The sequence below is a fragment of the Sus scrofa genome, chromosome 13 (genome assembly GCF_000003025.6).
Source record: "Sus scrofa isolate TJ Tabasco breed Duroc chromosome 13, Sscrofa11.1, whole genome shotgun sequence".
Taxonomy (NCBI): domain Eukaryota; kingdom Metazoa; phylum Chordata; class Mammalia; order Artiodactyla; family Suidae; genus Sus; species Sus scrofa.
The window spans coordinates 82,629,685-82,655,480 of NC_010455.5; the positions used below are offsets into that span (position 1 = coordinate 82,629,685).

Sequence of the window (25,796 nt, forward strand, 5' to 3'; positions counted from 1 at the left end):
AGAAAAGTCTGATGATCCCAGGAAACACCATTTCTTCAAAACCATCAACTTTCCTCGCCTGGAAGCCGGCCTAGTGGACCCTCCATTTGTGCCAGACCCATCAGTGGTTTATGCCAAAGATGTTGATGAAATCGAAGATTTCTCTGAGGTCCGAGGAGTTGAATTTGATGATAAAGATAAGCAGTTCTTTCAAAGATTTGCAACAGGTGCCGTCCCCATAGCATGGCAGGAGGAGATTATAGAAACTGGACTATTTGAAGAATTGAATGACCCCAACAGGCCCGCAGGTTGTGGGGAGGGTAACTCATCCAGGTCTGGTGTGTGTTTGTTGTTATAAGGTGTTCTCTCTACCAGACAGGCAGCAGGAGTCTCAGCTGACATAATCCTCAAATGTTTCTAATATATGAAAATCTGTTGAATGAGAACTGATCAATCAGGAGGGGATTGCAACCACAGAACAGTTAAAGGACAGGTGAGCTCACCACTAAGACACACTTTCTCTCCTTCCTTCTTCCTCCCTCCCTTCCTCCCTTCTTTTGTCTTCCTTCATAAAGAAGAGTACAATTTCAGTTTTCACTGAGAGCTGGGAAAAGGAATGCTCAGGTTTGTTTTGATAAACTAAAAGCAAGAGCCCTCACCATCATATCTGTGAAAATTACTCCAAGTCCTAGGATCAGAGAATGGAACTTTGTGGTGTGCTCAGGAAATGAGCATTTGCAATTCTTAGTAAATAATTGTTCTAGTTTTTCTTTGTTTATCTTTTCTTCCCTTCATCTTTCATTATTTCTTCTGCTTCTGTACTTATAAAAAAGGGTTTTGAAGCTGGAAATAAATATTCCTGATATTTCCCCCACCCACCTCCCCCCAAAAAAGGAGTGGATTGTAATATTTTGGCAATATTTCAGATTACAGAATAATTTTTAATTTCCTGAAAGTCTCTTTTTCATATTTTTGAAATATTCTACTCTTATAATGTTGAAGCATATTAAATGTAAATATACATGAGGTCTGTGGATTAAAGTATTCTTTAAGTAGAATCCTTTAAGTAATATTCTACAAATTGCTTACCCGTATAATTCCATATGCCATCTGTTCCCCAACTTGGCTAAACTTTGGAATCACCTAGGGATCTTTTAAAATACTAACATATGACTCCTACCTCCAGGTTTTAATTGGTTTTGGGTACAACCTGGGCAGCTAGAGTTTCAAAAGCCTGCCACGTGGTTGCAACGTGCAGCCAAGTTTGGGAACTACGGCCATGTAGATTTAAATGTTACGACATTTGGGCCCTTGTTTTGGTTGCTCAAAAGTTCAATCATACATTTGGTAGCAATTTTTCAAATACCCCCAAAACGTGTAACTTTGGCAATTGCAGTGCAAATGAAACTGAAGATAACCTGTATTCATCTTGTAGATTTCCTTGCCCTTGCACACTTTGGTTCCTCAGACATATCTTGGGAAGTAGATCTCTTGGCTATTTCAGGACTGGCAGGAGGAAAATGGACTTAGAAACAGATTTGAGGCGTTCCTGTAGTAGCTCAGTGGTTAAAGAACCCGACTGGTGTCCATGAGATGGCGGGTTCGATCCCTGGCCTCACTCAGTGGGTTAAGGATCTGGTGTTGCCATGAGCTGTGGTGTAGGTCGCAGACGCGGCTCGGATCCAGCATGGCTGTAGCGTAGGCTGACAACCTCAGCTCCGATTTGACCCTTAGCCTGGGAACCTCCATATGCCCTGGGTATGGCCCTAAAAAGACAAGAGACCAAAAAAAAAAGAAAAAGAAAAAGAAAAAAAAGAAAAGAAAAAAAGAAAGAAAGAAAAAAGAAAATGATTTGTACGTGTGGTGGCCCTTATTTCAGATGGCTTCCCACCAGCATATATATATATATATATATATATACACACACACACACACACACACACACGTATATATTTAAGATATATGTGTACATAAGGAAACCTCACTTGTTCCAATGTCAAGAAACCTGGCTGAAGTTATTTTATTTTGATTTATATATTTTTTTCTTTTTTCAGCTGCACCTGTGGCATATGGAAGTTCCTAGTCTAGGGGACAAATCGGAGATGCAGCTGCCAGCCTATGCCACAAGCATGGCAACACCACATCATCAACCCATTAATCAAGGCCAGGGATGGAACCCAAATCCTCACAGACACTATGTTGGGTTCTTAACCCTCTGAGCCTCAATAGAAACCCCTGAAGTTATTTTGAAAGTTTTGTCCTTTGAGCAAAGGAGCCAAGAGTTACAAAAATACTGGCCAAAAAATGTTGGGTTAACTGGGATCCAGCTAATAGTAATCCTCACCTACAAGACAATATCAACCCTACTTGGAACAAAGAGAAAGAAACCACCTTGGAGTTGGGTCCTGGATTAGAACACCCACCACTAACCCTCCTGCTCATCCTCTATCCTCAGTGAGCTCCTAGAAGCTCCAAGCCTTACCCTGGAGACACTGCAGTCCTGAGTCACCAAAGCAGAATACAGGTGTGTCTAGCAGACTCTTCTTCCTAAGGCAAGAAAGTAGATTAAAACTTGATAAAATTTCTAAGTCTGTTTAACAGAAAACTAATTAACAGTTAACAGAAGTCCAGTTAACCAGATCATTCCAAAAGAGGTTTCAGGATTTAACTTTATAAAAATTACACATTTAAAAAGTGACAACTTCTTATATTTGTTCTTTCATGTGAATGCCTACTGCTTTCGATAAACTTTTTTTTTTTTTTTTTTTTTTTTGCTTTTCAGGGCCACACCTGCGGCAAATGGAAGTCCTTGAACTAGGGGTCAAATCAGAGCCACAGCAACACAAGATCCGAGCAGTGTCTGTAACCTACTCTGTACCTCACAGCAATGCCTGATCCTTAACCCACTGAGCAAGGCTAGAGATCAAACCTGCATCCTCAGATACTAGTCAGGTTCTTAACCCACTGAGCCATGACAGGAACTCCTGCTTTTGATGAACTTTAAACATAAATCTCTGTTTCATTTTTTTAGAAGTAACTCAGGAAAATAATTGAGTAAGATACTCTGTTAAATAATCACCAAGTATGTGTTGCGCTCGAATCATATTTTGAGCCCTATTCTGAGTGGTGCTGAGACACAATCGAGAAATGAGAGAACTACCTAAGAAAGGCTGGATGGAGTAGCGCAGAATGCAGAAGCCTAGGGGTGTTAGTATTCATATTTTAAAAGAAGAAACTGATGCTCATAGATGTTTTGAAGGTTGTCCAAGGTCACACAGCTTTGCAGAGTTGCCATGAAGACTAGCAATAATGCATAGGAAGCACAAAATGCATGACTTGCATGTAGTAAGGACATAATAAATTGGAGACTACAGTCAGTAAATAGCAGCCAAGAGACCTTTTTTTTTTAGGCCTGCACCTGCAGCCTACGGAGATTCCCATGCTAGGGGTCGAATTGCAGCAGTAGCTGCTGGCCTACGTCACAGCCACAGCTATGCCAAGCCCCATCTGCAATCACAACACAGCTCACAGCAATGCCGGATCCTTAACCCACTAATTGAGGCCAGGGGTCAAACCCACATCATCATGGATGCTAGTCAGGTTCATTTCCTCTGAGCCATGATGGGTACTCCAGAGACAGATCATTAAAAGCTGAACCCAGTCACCTTCATTAAAAATTCTAAGAGTTCCTGCCATAGCACAGTGGGTTAAGAACCCAACAGCAGCAGCTCGGGTCGCTATGGAGGTGAGGGTTCAGCAATCCTCATTCCGGGAACTTCCATATGCCACAGGTGAAGCCAAAAAAAAAAAAAGTTCTAGAGTAAGTGAGAGAAGCAAGAGAGCTGGTTCCTGGAGTGTGGTGGAGAAGGGAAGTTGTTATTCACAATGAAAGAAAAATCTAATTGGAGTAAGCGGAGATGTGGGAGCCCATCCTAGGCCTCCTCCCAATCACATGCCAGGTGCGGATCGACCTGGGCCAAGTCAGAGTAAAGGCGACTCAGGTCTACCAGGGAAAGGCAGGGGAAGGACAGACCTCGGCATAGAGATTTGGTGTTGTGGATGGAGAGAAATAAGCAAATACAAAGCAATCTGCTCAGGTTGTGGCTGGGATTCAAGACTTAAATAAGACACAACCAGATGTTTCATCAAAGGAAGGAAGTGTCATTTTTTCTTTTTTTTGTCTTTTTGCCTTTTCTGGGGCCGCTCCCATGGCATATGGAGGTTCCCAGGCTAGGGGTCTAATTGGAGCTATAGCCGCTGGCCTACACAACAGTCACAGCAACACGGGATCCAAGCCACATCTGCGACCTACACCATAGCTCAGGGCAATGCTGGATCCTTAACCCACTGAGCAAGGCCAGGGATCGAACCCGCAACCTCATGGTTCTTAGATTCATTAACCACTGCGCCACGACGGGACTCCGGAAGGAAGTGATTTTTGAAAAGGGATAATGCTTGCTTATTTTTTCAAAATTAAAATGAGCTTATGTTTTTAGAGAAAAATCCTATAAACATAATGAAACAAGACATATATGAGTGAAATATTTAGACAAAGAAGAACCAAAGAGAAGTTTTTTGTATTTTTTTGTTTTTTGTTTTGTTTGTTTTTGTTTTTGGCCAAATCTGTGGCACATGACGTTCCCTGACCAGGGATTGAACCCTTGCCACAGCAGGGACTCAAGCCACTGCAGTGACAACACTGGATCCTTAACCAACTGAACCACATGGGAACTCCCAAGGAGAAGTTTTTGGGTTTTTTTGTTTCATTTTGTTTTGTTTTGTCTTTTTAGGGTCATACCACCGAGGCATATGGCATTTCCCTGGCTCGGGGTCCAGTTGGAGCTCTAGCCTCTGGCCTACACCACACCCACAGCCAGAGCAGCACCAGATCCAAGCCACGTCTGCAACCTCCACCACAGTTCATGGCAACGCCGCACCCTTAACCCACTGAGTGAGGCCAGGGATCAAACCTGCATCCTCATGGATACTAGTCAGATTCCTTTCCACTGAGCCACAGTAGGAACTCCAAGAAGTTATTTTTATTCTTCTAGTTTGTCAGGGATTATTTGAAATGTTTGTTTCTTAAAGGATGAGATGGATTTAATAAATTGCTTGAAGGGCCTTGCAAAGCAGAAGGTATGGATTCACCACTGTTTCCAATGTTTTCAAAGGAAATAGTGATGAATCATTGATTTTAGGATTGCAAGTCACAGAGTTAAAAAAAAATATTCTCAATTATTTGAGTATCAAATGTAAGATGTTTTTCATTTAGGTGACCAGGCTGGAGGTGAAATAATTAAATAATTTAAACTTTTCTTCTTAGGAATTGCATATTTGAAATCATGAGAGAGTAACAAGTTGATTTTTAAAGATCATTATTATATTGTATTTATCATTAGGACAGTTTAACTTATGTAGATCGTATGCATAATAAAACATGATGAAAATATACAATCCTTTCTTCTTATGTTGTTGTGCTTTGCAATTATAATAAGCCTTAAGGGAAAAAATGATAAGGGAAAAAATAGATAAAAGAATTTTTTTTGGCCTGAAAGGCTTACCATATTAGCCATTTGGTTATCAAAAATATTAAAAAGGGAGTTCCCATCGTGGCTCAGTGGTTAACAAATCCAACTAGGAACCAAGAGGTTGCATGTTCGATCCCTGGCCTCGCTCAGTGGGTTAAGGATCCAGTGTTGCAGTGAGCTGTGGTGTAGGTTGCAGACGTGGCTTGGATCCAGCGTTGCTGTGGCTCTGGTGTAGGCCAGTGGCTACAGCTCCGATTGGACCCCTAGCCTGGGAATCTCCATATTCTGTGGGAGCGGCCCAAAAAAGTTAAAAAGACTTACTAGATTTTCTTGGATCATCTAGGAAGAGTAATTATAGTCATTTAGGTTTCAATAAATATTGGTGCCTGCAATGTGCCAGGCCCCATTTTAGTTTAGGGAGATGTGCTGGGTTTTGTCCCTTTAAAATTTTTAGATTGGAAAGTGCTTTTATGTCCTCTGTTAATCAGTAAAACGTCGTGTCTCTCCGAGAGAAATTTTGTTCTTTCCATTTTTTCCTAAGTTTTTTACACCGAACATATCTTTCTTTTAAGAATCAGGAAAAAGTATGTTATTTAAAGCAAGGCAGGATCTGTCATAATTGGACTTGGGTGTGTGCCCAGGCTGGCTTTGGCAGTAACCAGCCCCCGAGGACCCCTTCCCGTTTGAAAGGCATTAGCCTAGATACCGGGAATAAGTCCAAGACACCTGGCTTGAGCCAGAAGAGCCTCCCTGGGCAGAGCCAGCTATTGGCACCTAAGGTTGGGCCAGATTAGTGGTTCCACAATCCAGACCATGACCTGTGACTGGTTGGTGGTAAAATTTTCATCAAACCTCGAAGAAGAAAAAGAAAGGACAATGTGTCCCATGCTTCTAAATATCTTCTTTTATGAAGTAGTTGATATTTGACTAAAGTAAAAACTGAAGACCTGGAAATCCCATTGTGGGTTAAGAACCCACCTGGTATCCAGGAGGATATTGGTTTGATCCCTGGCCTTGCTCAGTGCGTTAAGGATCCGGCATTGCCATAACCTGTGGCATAGGTTGCAGATGTGGCTGGGGTCCTGTGTTGCTGTGACTGTGGCATAGGCCCACAGCAGCAGCTCCCATTTGACCCCTAGACCAGGAACTTCCATATGCTTCGGGTGTGGCCCTAAAAAGGAAGAAAATAAAAAAATAAAAAATCGAAGACTAGATGGCCATCCCTCAAATTTTTTTTTTTTTTTTTTAATTTGGTGACCCATGAGATTCCAAAATCTGGGACCCTCCTGGACTGGATGACCTGTAAGTGTTTCCCAAAAGACCAGATAGTAAATATTTTAGATTGGCAGATGGCAACTACTTAACTTTGCCTTTGTGGTGGGAAAGCAGCCACAGGCAAGGGAAAGGACTGCATACGTCTGTGTGCCAATAAAGCGTTATTTCCAAATACAAGTGGTGGAGCTGGATTCCCCCCACGAGTTCATGGATTGTTGTCCTAAATTAGTCTCATTATTAAACTGACTGAGGTATCTGATTCTAACAGAACTATTTTACAGTTCTATAAATTATAGATAACTAATTGGGATGTAAAATAATTCTTATTTAGAGACATTCCAGTGACCCTTCCCCATGGTATTAGTTTGTCAGGGCCGTGATAACAGTCCTGGGTGGCTTACGCAGCAGAAATTTATCTTCGTCCTGGAAGCTACAAGTCCAAGATCAAGGTGTCACTGGGGTTGGTTTCTTGTGAGGCCTCTGTCCTTGCTTGACTTCTAGACAGCCGCCTTCTCTTCCTGTCTATGGTTCTCTTGCATGGGTCTGTGTCCTAATTTCTTCTCCTTGTAAGGACAACAGTCCTATTGGATTAAGGCCCACTCTAATGACCTCATTTTAACTTGATTACCTCTTTAAAGACCTTATCTCCAGAGTCATGCTCTGAGGTCCCAGGGAGTTAGGGCTTTAACATTTGAATTTTAGGAGATGCAATTCAGCCTAACAACACCCCTAAACCAATTTTGTGTCCATTTGCTCGTTCATTTCAACATTCCTTTACCCACCCCATATAAATCCATGCATTTTATTACTTCTTTTAACTAGTTATAACACCAGTTTCCTCATTAAAGAGTTAAATAAAATCTTTTAACATGTGTTCATTTTTATTTCTGTACAACAGGCATGATTTTATCCAGCCCACCCTACCCCCACTTTTTTTGAGGACTATTCATTTACACAACACAGAATCACAATGCCATCAAGAAACCTGGGGGCATATTTTTAAAAGTCTTGTTCCATAAGCAAAAGTTCTCAGCAAGAGCCCTCTCTCTCTCTCTCTCTCTCTCTCTCTCTCTCTCTCTTTTTCTCTTATGAAACACGCAACAGAGAGCAGAGCCCCTAAACAAGCTCTGGCAGGATCAATGATGAGCCCCCAAAGCCGCAAGCTAGCATTTCTCAGGGAGTTTGGTTGAGGTGCTTGGGGCCAGCTGACTGTGACATATTTTTAAACCTATTCTCCCACCCTGCCTCGCTGGCTTGCACAGCCAGCTGTCAAGCACATTCCTGCCATGCCCACCGATCCTGCATGCAGCAGGGGAAGACAAGGCAAGGAAGAGAAAGTCAGGAGCCATAAGAAAAGACAGCTTCAGACATTCACCTGCTATTAGTGTGAAGTGCTGAGCCTGAGGCCATCAGCGCAAACATGCATTCCAGAGGCACACTCAGTGGCGGGCTTCATTTTAGACTCCCTGGGCTACCGACTCCCTTCCAAGGTTTGTCAGTTCAGATGCAGGATGTCCTGTTGAATTTGAATTGCAGGAGTTCCCGTTGTGGCTCAGCAGGCTAAGAACCCAGCCTAGTGTCTGTGAGGAGGCTGGTTCAATCCCTGGTCTTGCTTAGCGCCTTAAAGATCCGGTGTTGCCACAAGCTGTGGCGTAGGTCACAGATTCAGCTGTGGTGTAGGCTGGCAGCTGCGGCTCCAATTCAACCCCTAACTTGGGAATGTCCTCATGCCCGTAAAAAGACCAAAAAAAAAAAAAAAATTTTTTTTCTAGTATAAATGTGTCCCAAATACTGCATGGGACGTGTTTATACTAAAAATGTACCTCTTGTCCATGAATAGGCATAATAAGAATAGCCAGTGGCTGGGATTAGAGAAAATGCTGGAAAACTCCCAGCACAGTACCTGGCACACAGTCAGAGCACCTCCTGGGTTGCCTTAACCTGTGGGAAATGGGTCCTCCTACACAGCTGCTGTGAATTTTTTTCAGCAAGCCCACATGTGTGCTCTATCTCACCTAAAGAGTTGGCATCACCACTAACACCACCATAAATACGTCTATTCATTGGCACCTACTACATGGTGGGTGCTGCACTTGGCAGTTTTTGTGTGTTACGCCCAATGCTCAATCTTCCTGGGAAGTGGGCATTATTATCTTCATTTTATAAGGAAGAAGGAAACCTCCAGAGGGTAACAGACTTATCCTCCTACACAGTAAGTGGTGAGTAAACCCAGGTTTGTCTGATAGCTCTTGGCTATGTGGTCATTGGTTTCCCAGGTAGAAGCTGCCTCTGTTCCTATTCCCTGAAATATTTCCTGCAGGGCTCAGAGCAGAGTGAGAGGACCAAACCCAAGGAAGAAATAATCTTTTCAAATATACTTTGTTGGCCTTAAGTGGACCAGTAGGACCTGGGAAGAGAGCGAGGTGAGTGAGGCAGCTAAGGCAAAATATTTCAGACATTTAAGCTGGCACTCACTCTCAGGATCATGCAAGCGAGTGCAGCCTTGAAACTGCACAAAACCAGAAGTGAGTGCCTCCTTCAATTCTGTACCTTAGATCTTTCCTTCCTCTTGCCCTAACTCTGGGACTGTGGACTAGCCAGCTCAGGTGTAAATTCTTAGAAAAATCCTTTCAAAACGACATTTCTTTATTTCTTTGCATCTTTGAAAATAATCATCTACATTCATGCCTGCAGAAAATTCTAATTTGGGGCTTACCATGTGCTAGGCCTTGTTGTAGGAGACAGGAATACTGCCCAGCATGGGCCAGGCCCATCCTGGATGGGTCCCCCTTTGAGCAATACCCATGAGTCATTTTTCCTCATTCTCTTGTCACACTTTAGTTTATGCCAAGGACCCAGAAGCACCAAGCTCAGGGGATAATTAATTAAGAGCTGAAATTATGTTTCCCCTCTTCTTTTCCTCTCGAAAAAATTTCTCCCAGATTTGTTTTAAAGCCCTTATTTGGGGGGTTCTCTTGTGGTGTAGCGGGTTAAGTTAGATCCAGCATTGTCACTGCTGTGGCTCAGGTTCAATCCCTGGCCTGGGAAAGTCCAGGTGCCTCAGGCGTGGCAAAAAAAAAAAAAAAAAAAAAAAAAAAAAAAAAAAAAAAAAAATCCTTGTTCTTAAAAAGCTGTGAAATTAAGATTTGTAAACTCTTCATTTCATCTCCCTCAAAGTGGAAAGTTACAGGCAGGCCAAAAGACACATCCAGATGGGATCTTGGTGAGTGTTGTTTTAACAAATGCCAGTGGAATGAGGGGGCAAAGCCTGCTCTGGCACATGTCATAACTGGTAACGAGGCAGACAATGGTGAGACAGCAGCTCAATGAAACAAACATGTGGATGCCCTTGTCTGCTCCTCTCTTCCCAGGGAGCGGGGTGCCCTCCGGCCCTCGCCTCTGCTTGGTGGTGTTCTGGGCTAGGCCCATAAAACAGCACAGCAGATACTGCAGGGCAGAGCTTGGCCCAGACATGTGGAGTTTTCAGGACTGTTATTACTTTATGGCTTTGTCGGCAACATTTCCTGTCATGGTTCAGGGTTTGATCAATTCTAAGTCACTTAAGTCTCATATGCAGTCTGTGGACTCTCTTGTCCCATTGCCTCTCCCTCCCACAGCCACCTTTGGTCCTTTGGTCACTCACTGTGCCCCACCCCGTGGTGTGTAGGGGGGCAGAAAGGAAGAGAAAGAGATTGATCCATTTGATTATGGAATAGGAATTTAAGAAGAGGGCCAAAACCACTAATCAAAATCCAGATTCTCAACATTTAAATGACATACTCTATCTGCTCCTTTCTCCCACCCTCTTTTCTTTTATAGCCATAGATAACTCAGCCTCAGATGCTATATTAGCTTGGAATTTTCTTGTGGGTAATGCTTGAAACACACAGGAACTGAATCACCTATATTTAGCTCCTTCACCACCCTTGCATGGTGACCTTCTTGCCAGTGAAAGTGGCCATAAGTAGAGTTCCCTGGTGGCTCAGTGGGTTAAGGATCCAATGCTGTCACTACTGTGCTTCAGTTAAGGCTGTGGCGCAGGTTCGATCTCTGGCTGGGGAACTTTCACATGCCATGAGTTTGGCCAAAAAAAAAAAAAAAAAAAAAGAAAGAAAGGAAAGAATGAAAAGTGAACATAAGCCAGCATTCTCTGGCTCATTCCCTCAACCAAGGAAGAAAGAGAGACAGTGGGAAAGAGTGAAAGCAAAATGCAATTCTAAATCAAAGCTTACCTCTAACCATAACCCCACACTGAAGACTAATTCAGGGAGCATGCGAGTGTATGGAAGGTTTCCTTTGGAAAAAAAATTCCATAGAGAGTGTGTTTGACTAGTCCTTCCCTGTTTTGAAAGAAGAGGACTACTGAAGTATTGTGTCATGAGGACATGTCAGCACTGGCCCTCGGGCACACCTTTCCTCATCTCCACTGTCTGGGTGACCTCAGCTCAGAAGCTTGGATTCGACCACAGGTGTATCTGCATCAAAAAATTCGCAAATCCTACAAATCAGGTTTGTGTTCTCTGGAGAGCAAGTTATTAAGCATTTACCAGAATTTTACTGACTTGCCCCTGAAACATAGTGTGGCTGATTAAGTTGTGACTCTGCCCAGGACCCCACAAGGTCTGCTCCAAGCTTTGCCTCCATTTTCCCGGGGGGTGGACAAGGCTGTAGGGGAGAAACCAGCTAAAGAGTCACAAGCCAGGAGTTCCTGCGGTGGCGCAATGGAAACAAATCCGACTAGCATCCATGAGGATTCAGGTTCAATCCCTGGCCTCGCTCAGTGGGTTAAAGATCATGTGTTGCCGCAAACAGTGGTCTAGTTCCTAGACACGGCTTGGATCCCAAGGGGCTGCAGCTGTGGCTCCGATTCGACCCCTAGCCTGGGTACTTCCATGTGCTGTGGGTGCGGCAAAAAAAAAAAAAAGATTAAAAGAAAAAAATCACAAACCATTGTCCATGGGAGACACTAGGCAAAAAGGCTGGGAAACACCAGGGAAGATGGATTGGAGGCTACCAAAATCTGAAAGATGACAGGAAGAGAACACAAAGAAGGGCTTCCACATGCTGCAGGCAAAGCCAAGAAGTTTGAAGGAAAAAAAAAAAAAAAACAATAAAAAGACAATTCAGAGTTCCCTTTGTGGCATAGCGGTTAATGAACCCGACTAGGATCCATGAGGATTCGGGTTCCATCCCTGGCCTCACTCAGTGGGTTAAGGATCTGGCATTGCTGTGAGCTGTGGTGAAGGTCACAGACTCAGCTCAGATCCTGAGTTGCTCTGGCTGTGGTGTAGGCCGGCAGCTGTAACTCCTATTGGACCCCTAGCCTGGGAACCTCCATGTGCCTCGGGTGCGGCCCTAAAAATAAAAATACAAGATGAAGCAAGATTGACCATGAGTTAATAATTGCTGAAATTCAGTGATGATACATGGTGGGGAGGAAGGCATTCACAATTTTTTCTATTTTTGTCTATATTTTAGTTTTTCCAAAACAAAAAGTTTAGAAAAAAGCACAGTATGTTCATTGGATAAAATCAGTAAAAAACTAAGTACAAAAAAGGAACACTATCTTAAGCACTGTTTATATTTTGATGGATACATTTAGTGGACTGGTTGGTTATATATTTGGTGAATTTGGTAGACTATTTGGTGGAGAGATATACACTGGTTTTAAATACTGTGGGGTCATATACATATATATATATGTATATATACATAGTTTGATACTTTGTTTTCCATTTAATAATGTATTATAAATATCTTCCCATGTCAAAAATTTCTTGTTCATCATTTTTACAACTGCAGTTCATTCCATAGATGTACCATAATTTAACCAATCCTCTGTTTTGATTATCAATATTCTTCTGCTTTTCCTTATTATAAATAATCTTGTAATGAATGAACAACCGTGTAACTATCTTGCAACATCCTTAATTATTATTTATGATTGTCCTAGGATAAACTCCTAGAAATGGAATTTTAGGGTATACATAATTTTAAGGCTTTGGATAAATATTGTCAGATTGATTGCCAGAAAGGTTATGCCAGGTTGCATTCCCAAGAACCTTGGGCTGTGATCTCCTGATAAGATAATAGAAAACTAGTAGCATCAAAGGCTTGGTGGCTGATTGTTGCTAGATGGCCGTGTATCAAGAACAAATACTACTTGCATGTATGCCTCAGTATTCCCATTAGGAAAATGCCCAGAATGTAATTCCAGACCTTTAAGGTCAGTTTAGAACTTATCTGATCCAACTCCCTAATTTTACAATGAGAAAATTCAGACCCAAGATAGCATAACTAATTAGAAACTTTCTGGAATTTCTGTACTACAGAAGAATTATGTCAATGTTGTAGCCCTAATAAGAACAGCTAACTTCTAACACATTGTAAATCAACTCTATTTCAATCAAAAAAAAATTTTTTTGTTGTTGTTGTTTTGCCTTTTCTAGGGCCGCACCCGAGGCATGTGGAGGTTCCCAGGCTAGAGGTCGAATCAGAGCAGAGCTTTAGCTGCCGGCCTACGCCAGAGCTACAGCAACACGGGATCCAAGCCGAGTCTGCAACCTACACCACAGCTCACGGCAACGCCGGGTCCTTAACCCACTAAGCAAGGCCAGGATCAAACCCGCAACCTATGGTTTCTAGCTGGAGTCGTTAACCACTGCGCTACGATGGGAACTCCTCAGAATTTTTTTAAATGAAAAAAAAAAAAAAAAAAGCTAACATCTATTGAGCCCTTACTCCATGATTTTCATGAAGTCATTACCTGATCCCTCCCCAATCCCATCTTATATTTAAGAAGGCTCTAAGAAGTAATGAGACAAAAGACACTCACCAAAAACTTTGAAGATTCTAGTTCAAAGCCAGGCAAATAATGTCCCAAACCCAAGCTTGACCATAGATTATCAGTACATCAGTCATTTTTCATCCTGGAAGGGAAATTTAATCCATAATTCCTTTCAGACAAGGCTGGTCCCCACCTAGTTTTCCAGGAGCACAGGTGTGACAGGACTCCCTTCCTTGATAGTCTGCATCTCCACCCACCTCACGCCTGTCACTGCTCACCTCCTCCTGGTGGAAGGATTTTTATGGAACTTCACGTGTAATGGGTTTGTTTTCTGTTTGGGTTTTTTTTTTTTTTGGCCTCAGTCACAGCATTTGGTAGTTCCCAGGCAGGAATCGAACCTGCACCACAGCAGTGACAACATGGGCTCCTTAACCCATTGAGTCACCAGGGGACTCCTTAATTTCTTTTCGGGTTGTTGGTAGAAACTACTCTTCCTAAAGAAAATCCTCTCTGTGTATAGCCTGAGGGGACAATGTTTGTGATTTCCCCCTCCTGAATATAGTTAGAGCTGAAACTTTTAGCTCCTTAGTAACACTGGAAGGGATAGATACCCAGCAATTGTAAGTTTGCATGGTTACTAATTGACAGCTCTTCCTGGGGTCTTCCTGTCAGAAAGAGCCCTGGCAGCTCCTGGGCTATTATTTGCTTTAAACAATGAAAGTGCTCACAATGGCAGAGGAAAAAGTTACTAGACCTGGAAATAAAGTAATCTTCAAATAATCCTCAGGTCTTTTTTGAGCTAACTAAGGCAGACTTTTAAAAAAGCTGTTTCGGGGTTCCCACTGTGGCTCATAGGGTTGGGAACCCGACATAGTGTCCACAAGGTTGCACGTTCAATCCTGGCTTCACTCAGTGGGTGAAGGATCCGGCGTTGCCATGGGCTGTGGTATAAGTCAAAGACATGGCTCAGATCTGAGGCTGTGGCTGTGGTGTAGGCGGGCAGCTGCAGCTCCGTTTTGACCTCTAGCCTGGGAACTATCATGTGCCATAGATGCGACACTAAAAAGAAAAACAAAACAAAACCAAAAAAACAAAATAAATAAGTTAATAAAAGCTCTTTCCTCCTGGTGTCTTCCAAGGTGGCAACACATAATGAATGACATTGCTGGGCAGGGGCAACCAGGTCTCAGTTGCAGGGCAGGCAATGAGGTCCTGTTCACAGCGCTCACAGGGGGGGAAGATAGAGGCAAGAGATCTGCTTATAATAAAAGTCCTTCATTTTACCTTTTTCCCTTCCATTCCTAACCTAACATTTAGACTTCTGAAGGAGAACGTGGTCATTAAAGAACAAGACAGCCACTAGCAGATTACAATGTTATAATAACATTATTTTTTTTTTTTTTTTTTTTGCCAGAAAGGAGCACCCCACCTCATGAATCATCCAACCACTATTCTTTGTCTGGCTCTTTCTCAGCTCATTTCCTTAGTTCTGTCAATTGCCAATTTTTTTTTTTTTCTTTCTGCTTGAAGAGAAACCTCACTTTGGGTTAACCATCTGCCCCTGTGGCTAAAGCCCGCCAGCAGCACAATCTAGGTAGGTGTTCGGTTTGCCGAGGTAGGAACGCACAGGCCTCAAGTTGGTTAAGTAAAGCAAAAGAGATTTATGGAGGCATCAGAGGGGAACAGGCTGAGCTCAAGATGCCACCAGCCCTGACTGTGAGGAGGTGCTAGGCTTATAAAGGATCTGTGGCGGGAATCTGTGGCTGGAGTTCATGGCAGAAACGTGTGGCAGGAACGATGGAGGAGGGGAAGGTCAAGGGAGGGGTAGGTGGGGAGGAGTATGTGGTCGGGGTCGAGCCCTGTGACAGAGGGCAGTTAATCCTTATAGGTGGTTAATCTACGCTCCACATTCCGGGAAAGGGTGTAGATCTTGTGCTGGGCGTACCCATGTCCCAGCAGGTCTCCGAGGTGAACAGTCACATTCAGGGCCGGGGCCGGGGGGCGGCAGGGGGGTGTCCTGTCTCCATCCTCCAGGGAACCTATCAGTAAGGTCCATTTTAATTATCTTATATAGCAGAAAGGAGCATGGCTGATTTTCTGGGACTGCGAGCTGGGGGACAGGAGCTGGGACACCCTTCCCTTTCTCCAGAGCATCAGAAGACTCAGTTGCCATGAAGTAGTTGTCAACTCACCCACTCCATGGCTGAAGCTAAGAAAGCAATTTAAAGGTGGATGTCGGAGTTCCCAATGGGACATAGCAGGTGGGGAATCTGACTGCCGGGGCTCAAGTCACTGGGGAGGCACAGGTTCAATCCCCAGCCAGGCAGAGTGGGTTAAGGGATCCATGTTGCTGCAACTGCTTGAATTCAATCCTTGTTCCAGGAACGTCCATGTGCCTCAGGTGCAGCCATAAATAAATAAATAAATAAATAAAATTGGATGTTTAGATAGCAGAATAGAGGAGTTCCCTGGTGGCTCAGCAGGTTAAGGATCCAGCATTGTCACGGCTGTGGCCCTGGTCACTGCTGTGGCCGGGGTCCAATCCCTGGCCAGGGAACTTTCTCACTTTCTCGCATGCCATGGGCTTGGCCAAAAAAGAAAAAAGCAAGCAGAATAGGGTGTCCTGGACAAACCAACTAAATGGTCTTCTCCAATCCATGTGTTCTGGTGGGCTGTGCTGGCATATCTTAATGGTTATCAACTAAACATTGTAATTTCTGTCAAAGTGCACAATGCTGTCTAGGGCATCCCACGTTACCGGGAATTGTGCCTGTTGATTACAGCTCAGATGAGGCCCGAGGTTCTCAGGCTCTGAATCATTCCCAGGCTCTCCTGTTTTTGCTCTTTTCTCTGCTTCACCCTCATCACAGAGCTTCATTTCAGTCCTGCCTATTTCCTCTCTCCTCAGTGGCTTCCTTAGGATTTCTCAAAGTTCTTGAATATGAGTCAGCCCTTTTTATAGTTTTTGAAACTCTCAAAACTTTGAACACTTAAATAAACATTTAGAAAGAGCGCTCAGAGATACAAGTGACCCTCACCTGTATTCTATATGTTGCACCAAATTCAAGATTGGTGATGGAAGTTGGGCTTTAAGAAGTGTAGAGATCCTAGGCTGAGTTTGAAAAAGATAAAGGAAATAATCAGTCTCTTTTTGTAAATGATCACTGGCATTGGTAAATTAACCAGGTTGAAAGATAGTCAAGGAATAGGGATAAGCATGTGGACTCTAGGATCAGACCTGTCTGGGTTCAAATTCTGCCTCATACTAGCTCTATGACCTTGGTCAGGTTACAAAATGTCCCCCCCTCTGGAAAGGGGAGGTGAGCAAACTAGCATATCTCACAGGATTGTTGTTATGATTAACAATATTTTTATAACTATTAATTTCTTTTTTCTTTTGTTTTATAACTATTAATTTAATAGTAAGAACTCATATAAAGTATTTATAAGTCTGACACATTGTAAGCACAGAGAACTATTAACACTTGCAGAAGTTCCTGTCGTGGCTCAGCAGAAACAAATCTGACTAGTATCCATGATGATGCTGGTTCAATCCCTAGCCTTGCTCAGTGGGTTAAGGATCTGGTGTTGCCGTGAGCTGTGATGTAGGTCACAGATGCAGCTAGGATCTGACTTGCTGGGCTATGGCATAGGCCAGTGGCTACCGCTTCAATTCAACCCCTGGCCTGGGAAACTCCATATGCCTCAGGTGATGCCCTGAAAAGACAAAAAAAAAAAAAAAAAAAAAAAAAAAAAAACTTGCACAAGACGTCAGGAGAATATGAATGATTTTCCTAATGAAGTCAGTCCTTCGTTCATAGTTTTGCCAGAAGATGGGTTAGTTCTCGGCCCCTTAAATTTGCTGCCATCAGGTACTAGACATCTTAGAGTCTGTGCTAACAATTCCATGCTTATTAACAATAAACTCCAATTACAAACGTTTGATCTAACAGTATATACCTGACTCTAGGTTTAATTGGATATGCTAAGTATCTTCCAGGTTGTATTCACAGGAATTTTCCTTTATTTCCCTATGCCTCAGTTTTGGGTGTGGTCTCTGCAGGGCAAAAGGTAAATTCATGATTTTTTCTTTTACCCATAGACATAAGCCAAGTTTTTAATTTTTCCTGGCGTACATGTGCACACACATATGCACACAATCTTACATTTGTGTAGGAGTTCCCATTGTGACTCAGCAGATTAGGAACCCCACTAGTATCCATGAGGATGTGGGTTTGATCCCTGACCTGGCTCAGTAGTTTAAGGATCCCAAGCTGCATGAGTCGTAGATGCAGCTCAGATTTGGCATTGCTGTGGCTGTGGCATAGGCCAGCAGCTGCAGCTCTGATTTGACTCCTAGCCTGGGAACTTCTGTATGATGCAGGTGCAGCCCTAAAAAGCCAAAAAAAAAAAAAAAAAAAAAAAAACAAAAACCCAAAAAACAAAAACTTACATTTGTGTGATGCTGAACAATTTACAAAGGACTATCAAATAGATTTTCCCTCAGTCCTTAGTGTAACACTGAAATAAGCAGGGCAGCTATTCTTTTTTTTTTTTTTTTGGTCTTTTGTCTTTTTAGGGCCGCTGCCGTGGCATATGAAGGTTCCCAGGCTAAGGGTCTAATCAGAGCTATATCTGCTGGCCTATGCCAGAACCACAGCAACACCAGATCCAAGCCACATCTGTGACCTACACCAGAGCTCATGGCAACACTGGATCCTTAACCCACTGAGCAAGGCCAGGGATCAAACAAGCAACCTCATAGATGCTAGTCAGATTCGTTTCTGCTGCTCCAAGATGGGAAATCCAGGGCAAATATTCTTATCCTCACCCTCTTGTGTTTGGAACTTAATGCTTAGAACCCACCATTCCCTGATTCTACAAATTTTCACACCTTCTAGGATGGTCTGTGCTCTGTTTTCTTCTTCTTCTTCTTCTTCTTTTTGTATTTTTAGGGCTGCTCATGCAGCATATGGAAGTTCCCAGGCTAGGGGGTGAATCAAAGCTATAGTTGCCGACCTACACCACAGCCACAGCAACACAGGATCTGAGCCACGTCTCCTACCTACACCACAGCTCATGGCAATCCCTAACCCACTGAGCGAGGCCAGGAATCAAACCCATGTCTTCATGTATACTGTTGGATTGGTTAACCACTGAGCCATTATGGGAACTCTGACCCAGGACGACTACGTCGTCTTCTTCTTCTTTTTTCTTCTTCTTCTTTCTTCTTTCTTCTTCTTCTTTCTTCTTCTTCTTCCTTCTCCTTCTTCTCCCTCTTCTTCTTCTCCCTCTTCTTCTTCTTCTCCCTCTTCTTCTTCTTCTCCTTCTTCTCCTTCTCCCTCTTCTTCTCCCTCTCCCTCTCCCTCTCCCTCTCCTTCTTTTTTTTTTTTTTTTGCTTTTTAGGGCCATACCCTGGAGGTTCCCAGACTAGGGGTCTAATCGGAGCTACAGCTGGCCTACGCCACAGCCACAGCAACGCCAGATCCAAGCCGCATCTGCAACCTACACCACGGCTCACAGCAACACCAGATCTTTAACCCACTGAGTGAGGCCAGGGATTGAACCCGAAACCTCATGGTTCCTTATCAGATTTGCTTCCGCTGTGCCACAACAGGAACTCTGAGGACTTCTTGAATAAAGAAGTCTTCTTAAATAAAATGAGGCTAATATTTATACCATTTATATACATGTGTCAGGCACTGTACAAACTAGCTCACTCATTCCTCCCCAAAGCCCTAAAAGAAGGGGTTTTTCGGCTCAATTTTACAGATCTCACTGGCTCCAACATGTTTTGGCTCCAGGCTATTTGACTCCAACTGACTTCTTTCAGTAGAATACCTTTCACCTTTTAAACAAGAATGATTCTTTTATGCTACCTGCTGCTCCTGTATTTGAGAAGGGAAAATAGATAAGTATGTAAACAGCTTTGAGACTCAGTAGTTGGGTTTGTCTCCTCCTTTTTCTGCACTGTCACAGTCCTAAGTGTCCTTCACTAGGGCATCCTACAAGTGTGGGCTCAGAGAGATCCTTGATAGACATCACAGACATAGAATGTTTGCATCAACTAGTGACTGACTCCAGAAAATAGTGACCTTTAATCTTTCTGAACAGACACAGACATAAAATCACACAGATGTGCTTTTTAAATTGTGAAAAACAACATACATACCTAAAAGTGGACAAAACATAGGATGAAAGCTTTAAAAATTATCATAAATTAAAATCCATATAAATACCTCCCAGGCCAAAAAATAGCTCATCAAGAGTTCCCTAGTAGCTCAGTGGCTCACTGCTGTGTCTCTGGTTACAGCTGTGGCAAGGGTTTAGTCCCTGGCCCAGGAACTTCTGCATGCCATAGGCATGGCCCAAAAAAAAAAAAAAAAAAAAAAAAAGCTCATTACCATAAATAAGTTACAAGAATATGTTGTACAATGTAGGGAAAATAGCTAATATTTTAAAATAACTATAAATGGAATATAATTTTAAAAATTGTGTATCACTATGTTGTACACCTAAAACTTAGATGATATCATACATCAAGCAGACTTGAATAGGACTTCCCCTGTAGCTCGCAGCATAACTACTCAGCATTGTTGCTGCAATGGCTTTGGTTCAATCCCTGGCTCAGGAACTTCCACATGCTACAGCTGTGACCACATGTTTAAAAAAAAAAAAAGAAGTGTACCTCAAAAAAAAAAAAAAAAGAAAGAAAGAAAGAAAAAGGAGTTCCCATTGTGTCTCAGCTGGTTACAAACCCAATTAGTATCCATGAGGATGTGAGTTCTATCCCCTGGCCTCGCTCAGTGGATTAAGGATCTGGCATTGCCATGAGCTGTGGTGTAGGTCACAGAAGCTGCTTGGATCCCTTGTTGCTACGGCTGTGGTGTAGGCCGGCAGCTGTAGCTCTGACTCGACCCCTAGCCTGGGAAGCTCCATATGCCACAGGTGCATTTTTTAAGGTGTGCCCCTAAAAAAGCAAACAAGAAAACCCAAAATAGTTCAGCAGCACCCAGAAGCCCCTCTTGCCCCCTCCCCATCACTTTCTCTTCTACCAGAGGTAACTACTACCCCGATTTTATGAAAATCACTTCTTTACTTTTCTTAATAATGTATTGCCTAGCAGGCATTTCTAAACATTATAGTTACATCTTGCTTATTTTTGAACTTTATATATATGGGATCATATGATCCTTCTGGATCAGACTTGTTTCACCCAACATTACGTTAATGAGAGCCACAATGTAATAGAATTTTATATTTCATTGATGTATAGTATTCTATTGCATAAATATACTACAATTTATTTATCTACTCTACTGTGGATAGACATGAGGATTCTTCCACTTTGGGGCAATGGTAAATAACAGTGCGAAGACCCCTAGGATATTGAGTCCGGGGACTTTTTCACTAATCCACAGGTGTTTTGCATCTCTCTACTGTCTAGAAATGATAAACATTCACCACCCTACCCCTACCCCATCATCTGCTGTTTAACTGGAGATGTCAAAACATTATAGTACAAGCTGGGAGCCAAAACTATTGAAGAAATAAGAGGTCAAAGACTTTCCAGAGGCCTCCCTTCCTTTCTGCTCCAGATTTGACTTCTGATAACAATAGCAACAACAACCAAAAAATACTTAAAAACACGAAAAGAATTCTTATTCATTTCCTCCAGGTCATGGGGTTGGGGAAATAAGGGAGAGAGTGCTGAGTTTGTAGGTTCTGCTGCTGAGGCTGGGCCCAGGTTCAGTAAAACCTCAAGCAGGTTTCGGGGAGGCGGGTCCACTTCTGCAGAAGGCTAAGGGAAAGGGCTGGCCTTCTGCTTCCATCTAGGGCCTGATCCATAGACAGTTTTCAGATAATTCAAGGGGGAAGGACAGTGAGGGCAGCAGCAAAGGGGCTCATTCTAGCTGCAGGTGATGCAGGAAGCTAGCCAGGCTGGCTGGGCCATCAGTTCACTCTATCAACTTGGTTCAGAGAAGGTGGGCCTGGGGGGGGCTAGAGGGAGTGTCTTTTCTCCTGCCTATGCTGAGAGGTACCACAGTGGAGAGGATATATCTGACCCAATAGACTTCTCACTGGGGTAATGAAATACAGAAGACTTTAAGTAGTTGGTGGATGACAAGCCTCTAGCAGAGGAAGCCTTCCCTACAGGCCCTGAACCAGCCCACGAATCTCCCTCCTAAAAGTTTTCTGGGTCATCTGCTAGTGAAACCATCTAGCTGCTGCCCTTTATTTTGTTTTGGTCTAACTTTTATTCTTTTATTTTTATTTTTTTGATTTTTAGGGCCACACCTGCAGCATATGGATGTTCCCAGGCTAGGGGTCCAATCAGAGCTACAGCTGCTGGCCTACACCACAGCCACAGCAACGCCAGACCCAAGCTGAGTTTGTGACCTACACCACAGCTCACGGCAATGCCAGATCCTTACCCCCTAAGCAAGGCCAAGGATCAAACCCGAAACCTCATGGTTCCTAGTCGGATTCATTTCCGCTGAGCCACAATGGGAATTCCCTAACTTACTTTTATTGAAGTATAGTTGATTTATAATGTTGTGTTAGTTTCAGATATATAGCAAAGTGATTGAGTTATACCTACATACATATTCATACTCTTTTTCAGATTATTTTCTCTTATTAGTTATTATAAAATACTGATTATAGTTCCCTGTGTCATACATGGGTCCTTTTTGGTCATCTATTCTTATATATAATGGTGTGTATATATTAATCCCAAACACCTAATTTACAGGGGTATATACTATACATAATATTTAAAAATCTTGGAGTTCTCGTCGTGGTTCAGTGGAAACTAATCTACTAGCATCCATGAGGACACAGGTTTGACCCCTGGCCTCTCTCAGAGAGTTAAGGATCCAGCATTGCCATGAGCTATGGTGTAGGTCTCAGGTGTGGCTCGCATCTGGCGTTGCTGTGACTGTGGTGCAGGCCAGCAGCTACTGCTCTGATTCAACCCCTAGCCTGGGAACCTCCATATGCCTCTGGCATGGCCCTAAAAAGACCAAAAAATAATAATAATAATAAAAATATTTATTTTTTATTGCAAAGTAATACATGCTCATTGAAAAATATTTGAAGATTTTATTCAAGGCCACTCCTTGTAAGCAACCACTGTCAACAGTTCGGTCTATTTCCTTCCCACATATTTATATTTTCAAGTGCTTTACAGTGTACAAAACAAACATCTTTTAATTCTCACAGGAGTTCCCGTCGTGGCTCAGTGGTTAACACATCCGACTAGGAACCATGAGGTTGCGGGTTTGATCCCTGGCCTTGCTCAGTGGGTTAAGGACCCGGTGTTGCCGTGAGCTGTGGTGTAGGCTGCAGACTCGGCTCAGATCCTGCGTTGCTGTGGCTCTGGTGTAGGCCGGTGGCTACAGCTCTGATTAGACCCCTAGCCTGGGAATCTCCATATGCCATGGGAGCAGCCCGAGAAATGGCAAAAATGACAAAAATAATATAAATAATAATAATTCTCACAATAACCCCTGTGATGTAGGACTTTTATTTTCCTGATTTTTTTCAGCTAAAAAACAGACTCAAAACTATTAAATCTGGAACACCATCACTATTTTCTGGAATATAAAATTGGCATCAGGAAGTTCCTGGTGGTCTAGTGTTTAGGATTTGGCACTTTTACCTGGAAACTGAGATCTCACATTAAGCTGCTACATACCACAACAACAACAACAAAAGGAGCATCAGCATAAAGACTCATATCCTTGGCTGGTCCTACACTTATCAATTTTTGAGCCCGTGGGAAATGAGATTTGGAAGAGATGCTGACCTTCAACCCCATCACAGTGCAAGAGTTCCCTTTGCTCCATTCAGAGAGGTGGCCCTCCAGTCACTTCTTGGCCCTGCCCTGTGACACAATGGAGGACAGCCCCCTTCACTTCATGGAGCCAAAACCTACCCCCTCCACTTGAATTCCTTGGCCCCGGTTTCTCTTCTGCGTCCAGATATTACTGGTGAGTCTGGCAAACACAGCAAGGTTATTTACCCAGAGGGCTGGAGGCAGCATGGTATGGGGGAAATGCAGTCATGATGAAGGAAGAAGTTGCTAGACCAGAGACTGGATCAAGGGTCAGGTTTGAAAGCCAGCTTCCAGGCCCCAAATAGAAAATGAGTCAAATGAACTGGGGGCTGAAGAAATTTAAAAATCTGTTCAGAAGTTGCCTGTGTATGAGGGTGAGCATGCTGGTTTTGGACTGCATCCAGTATCTAGCCCTGCAGAGAGCTGGACTAGACACTCTGGAATGATACAGAAATTCACTCACTCTCCCACACAAGAGCACTCTGAGAATATACACATCACCCCACCCCCCATCATGACTCACCTTAATCTTCTCTTCAAAACACCCCTGCAAAGATCAGATGTCCTTCCGCATCCAGTTAATGTTTCTGGATATATGGGGCCTTGAATTGTGTCCTTGTTGATTTCTGGTTTTTTTAAATGGCTGCACTTGCTCATATGGAAGTCCCGGGCTACGGATTGAAATGGAGCTGCTGCTGCTGGCCTATGCCACAGCCACAGCAATGCCAGATCCGGGCCGCATCTTTGACCTACACCACAGCTTACAGCAATGCTGGATCCTTAACTCACTAAGGCCAGGAATGGAACACTTGTCCTCATAGATACTAGTCCAGTTCTTAACCTGCTGAGCCACAATAGGAACTCCTGTTAATTTGGTTTCAATTAGTTATGTAAACTAGTCACTGGATGCAACTTCTGTCCTATAATTTTTTTCACTGTGGGTAGGGAACAAGGGACTCCATGTACATTAAAAATGGACAGTATGTACCTGGGCATTTCTTTGTGTTATATTAAATATCTCACTAAAAAAGGTCTCAAGTCTCCTTAGAGGAGGTGGGAGCTCAATTTATTCCACTCACACACATTCTACCATGCAGCCTGGGAAGATCCTGTCTTGTTTGTTTGTTTGTTTTTTGTCTTTTGGTCTTTTTAGGGCTATTACCCGCAGGATATGGAGGTTCCCAAGCTAGGGGTCGAATCAGAGCTGTAGCTGCAGGCCTACACCACAGCCACAGCAATGCCAGATCCGAGCCTCATCTGTGACCTACACCAGAGCTCATGGCAATGCTGGATCCTTAACCCACTGAGCAAGGCCAGGGATTGAACCTGCGTCCTCATGGATGCTAGTCAGATTCATTTCCGCTGAGCCACGACGGAAACTCTGAAAGCAAATATTTTAATGAAATAACTGGTTGACCTTTAAGTCTTATTCTTTCCTTGGGATTCCTCCTGCTTTAGTGGAATTGTAAGGTTAGCTGATGATGCCAAACCATAGAGTAAAATAATTAATGCTGAATGCAAGTGGCCTTTTCACCTACACACACACCCACACATACACACCCACACACCCACACACACACACAAAGGAACACCTATCTACCAAGATGGCAGTATCCAAATGAGATTTCATGTCTTTGGTTGATGATATGGCAAGACTGGCAGAAAATATCAAGTTAGGAATTCCCATGGTAACTCAGCAGAAACGAATCTGACTGGTATCCATGAGGACGCAGGTTTGATCCCTGGCCTCACTCAGTGGGTTAAGGATCCAGCATTGCTGTGAGCTGTGGTGTAGGTCACAGATGCCGCTCAGATCCCACGTTGTTGTGGCTGTGGTGTAGGCCAGTGGCTGCAGCTCCAGTTCCATCCCTAGCCTGGCAATCTCCATATGTCGCGAGTATACCCCCCCAAAAAAAAGGAAAAAAAGAGAGAGAAAACTCCCAAGTTATATTCCTTTTGTAAATGAGAAAATAGAGTATGAGATCTAATGGTGTTTAATTTAAATATGTTAGTCTTTTTTTTTCATTTTTAAAAGCTTTATTAAATATAGTTGATTTACACGATCGTGATATCTAGATTTTGTTGTTATTATTTTGTTTTGTTTTTTGAGCCTAAACATCCTGCTGATGAAAATGGCCATCATCCTAGCTATCTTTTGTCTTAAAGACCAAAAATTTCCTGAAGAGTTATTGGATTGAAGACACTCTTTTCATTGTTATATTCAAGATATAAGCTTTTTTTAAAAATGCTCGAACATAATACAATTAAAGTTATAAAATATATCATTCGGATAATTAATTCATGCATCTGTTCACTCATTCAGTCCTGAAAAATAATGATCCAGCTATGCACAGATCCAGGAAAGAGCATTCCAGAGAGCAAAAAC

At 42.9% G+C, this 25,796-nt stretch overlaps 1 protein-coding gene and 1 long non-coding RNA gene across 2 annotated transcripts in view; one reads left to right on the forward strand and one right to left on the reverse strand.

Moving 5' to 3' along the window:
* Window positions 1-1,005, forward strand: part of GRK7 (G protein-coupled receptor kinase 7) — a 53,086-nt gene extending 52,081 nt beyond the window's left edge. The window contains 1 exon segment of the mRNA NM_214047.1: window positions 1-1,005. Coding sequence (NP_999212.1) covers window positions 1-337 — 337 coding nt within the window. The 3' untranslated portion in view covers window positions 338-1,005.
* LOC110256308 lies at window positions 321-24,114 on the reverse strand. Its single transcript, XR_002337704.1, has 4 exons — window positions 23,934-24,114; window positions 13,618-13,711; window positions 2,462-2,526; window positions 321-411 (listed from the first exon to the last, which is right to left on the reverse strand). It is a non-coding gene; the product is annotated as an uncharacterized LOC110256308 (long non-coding RNA).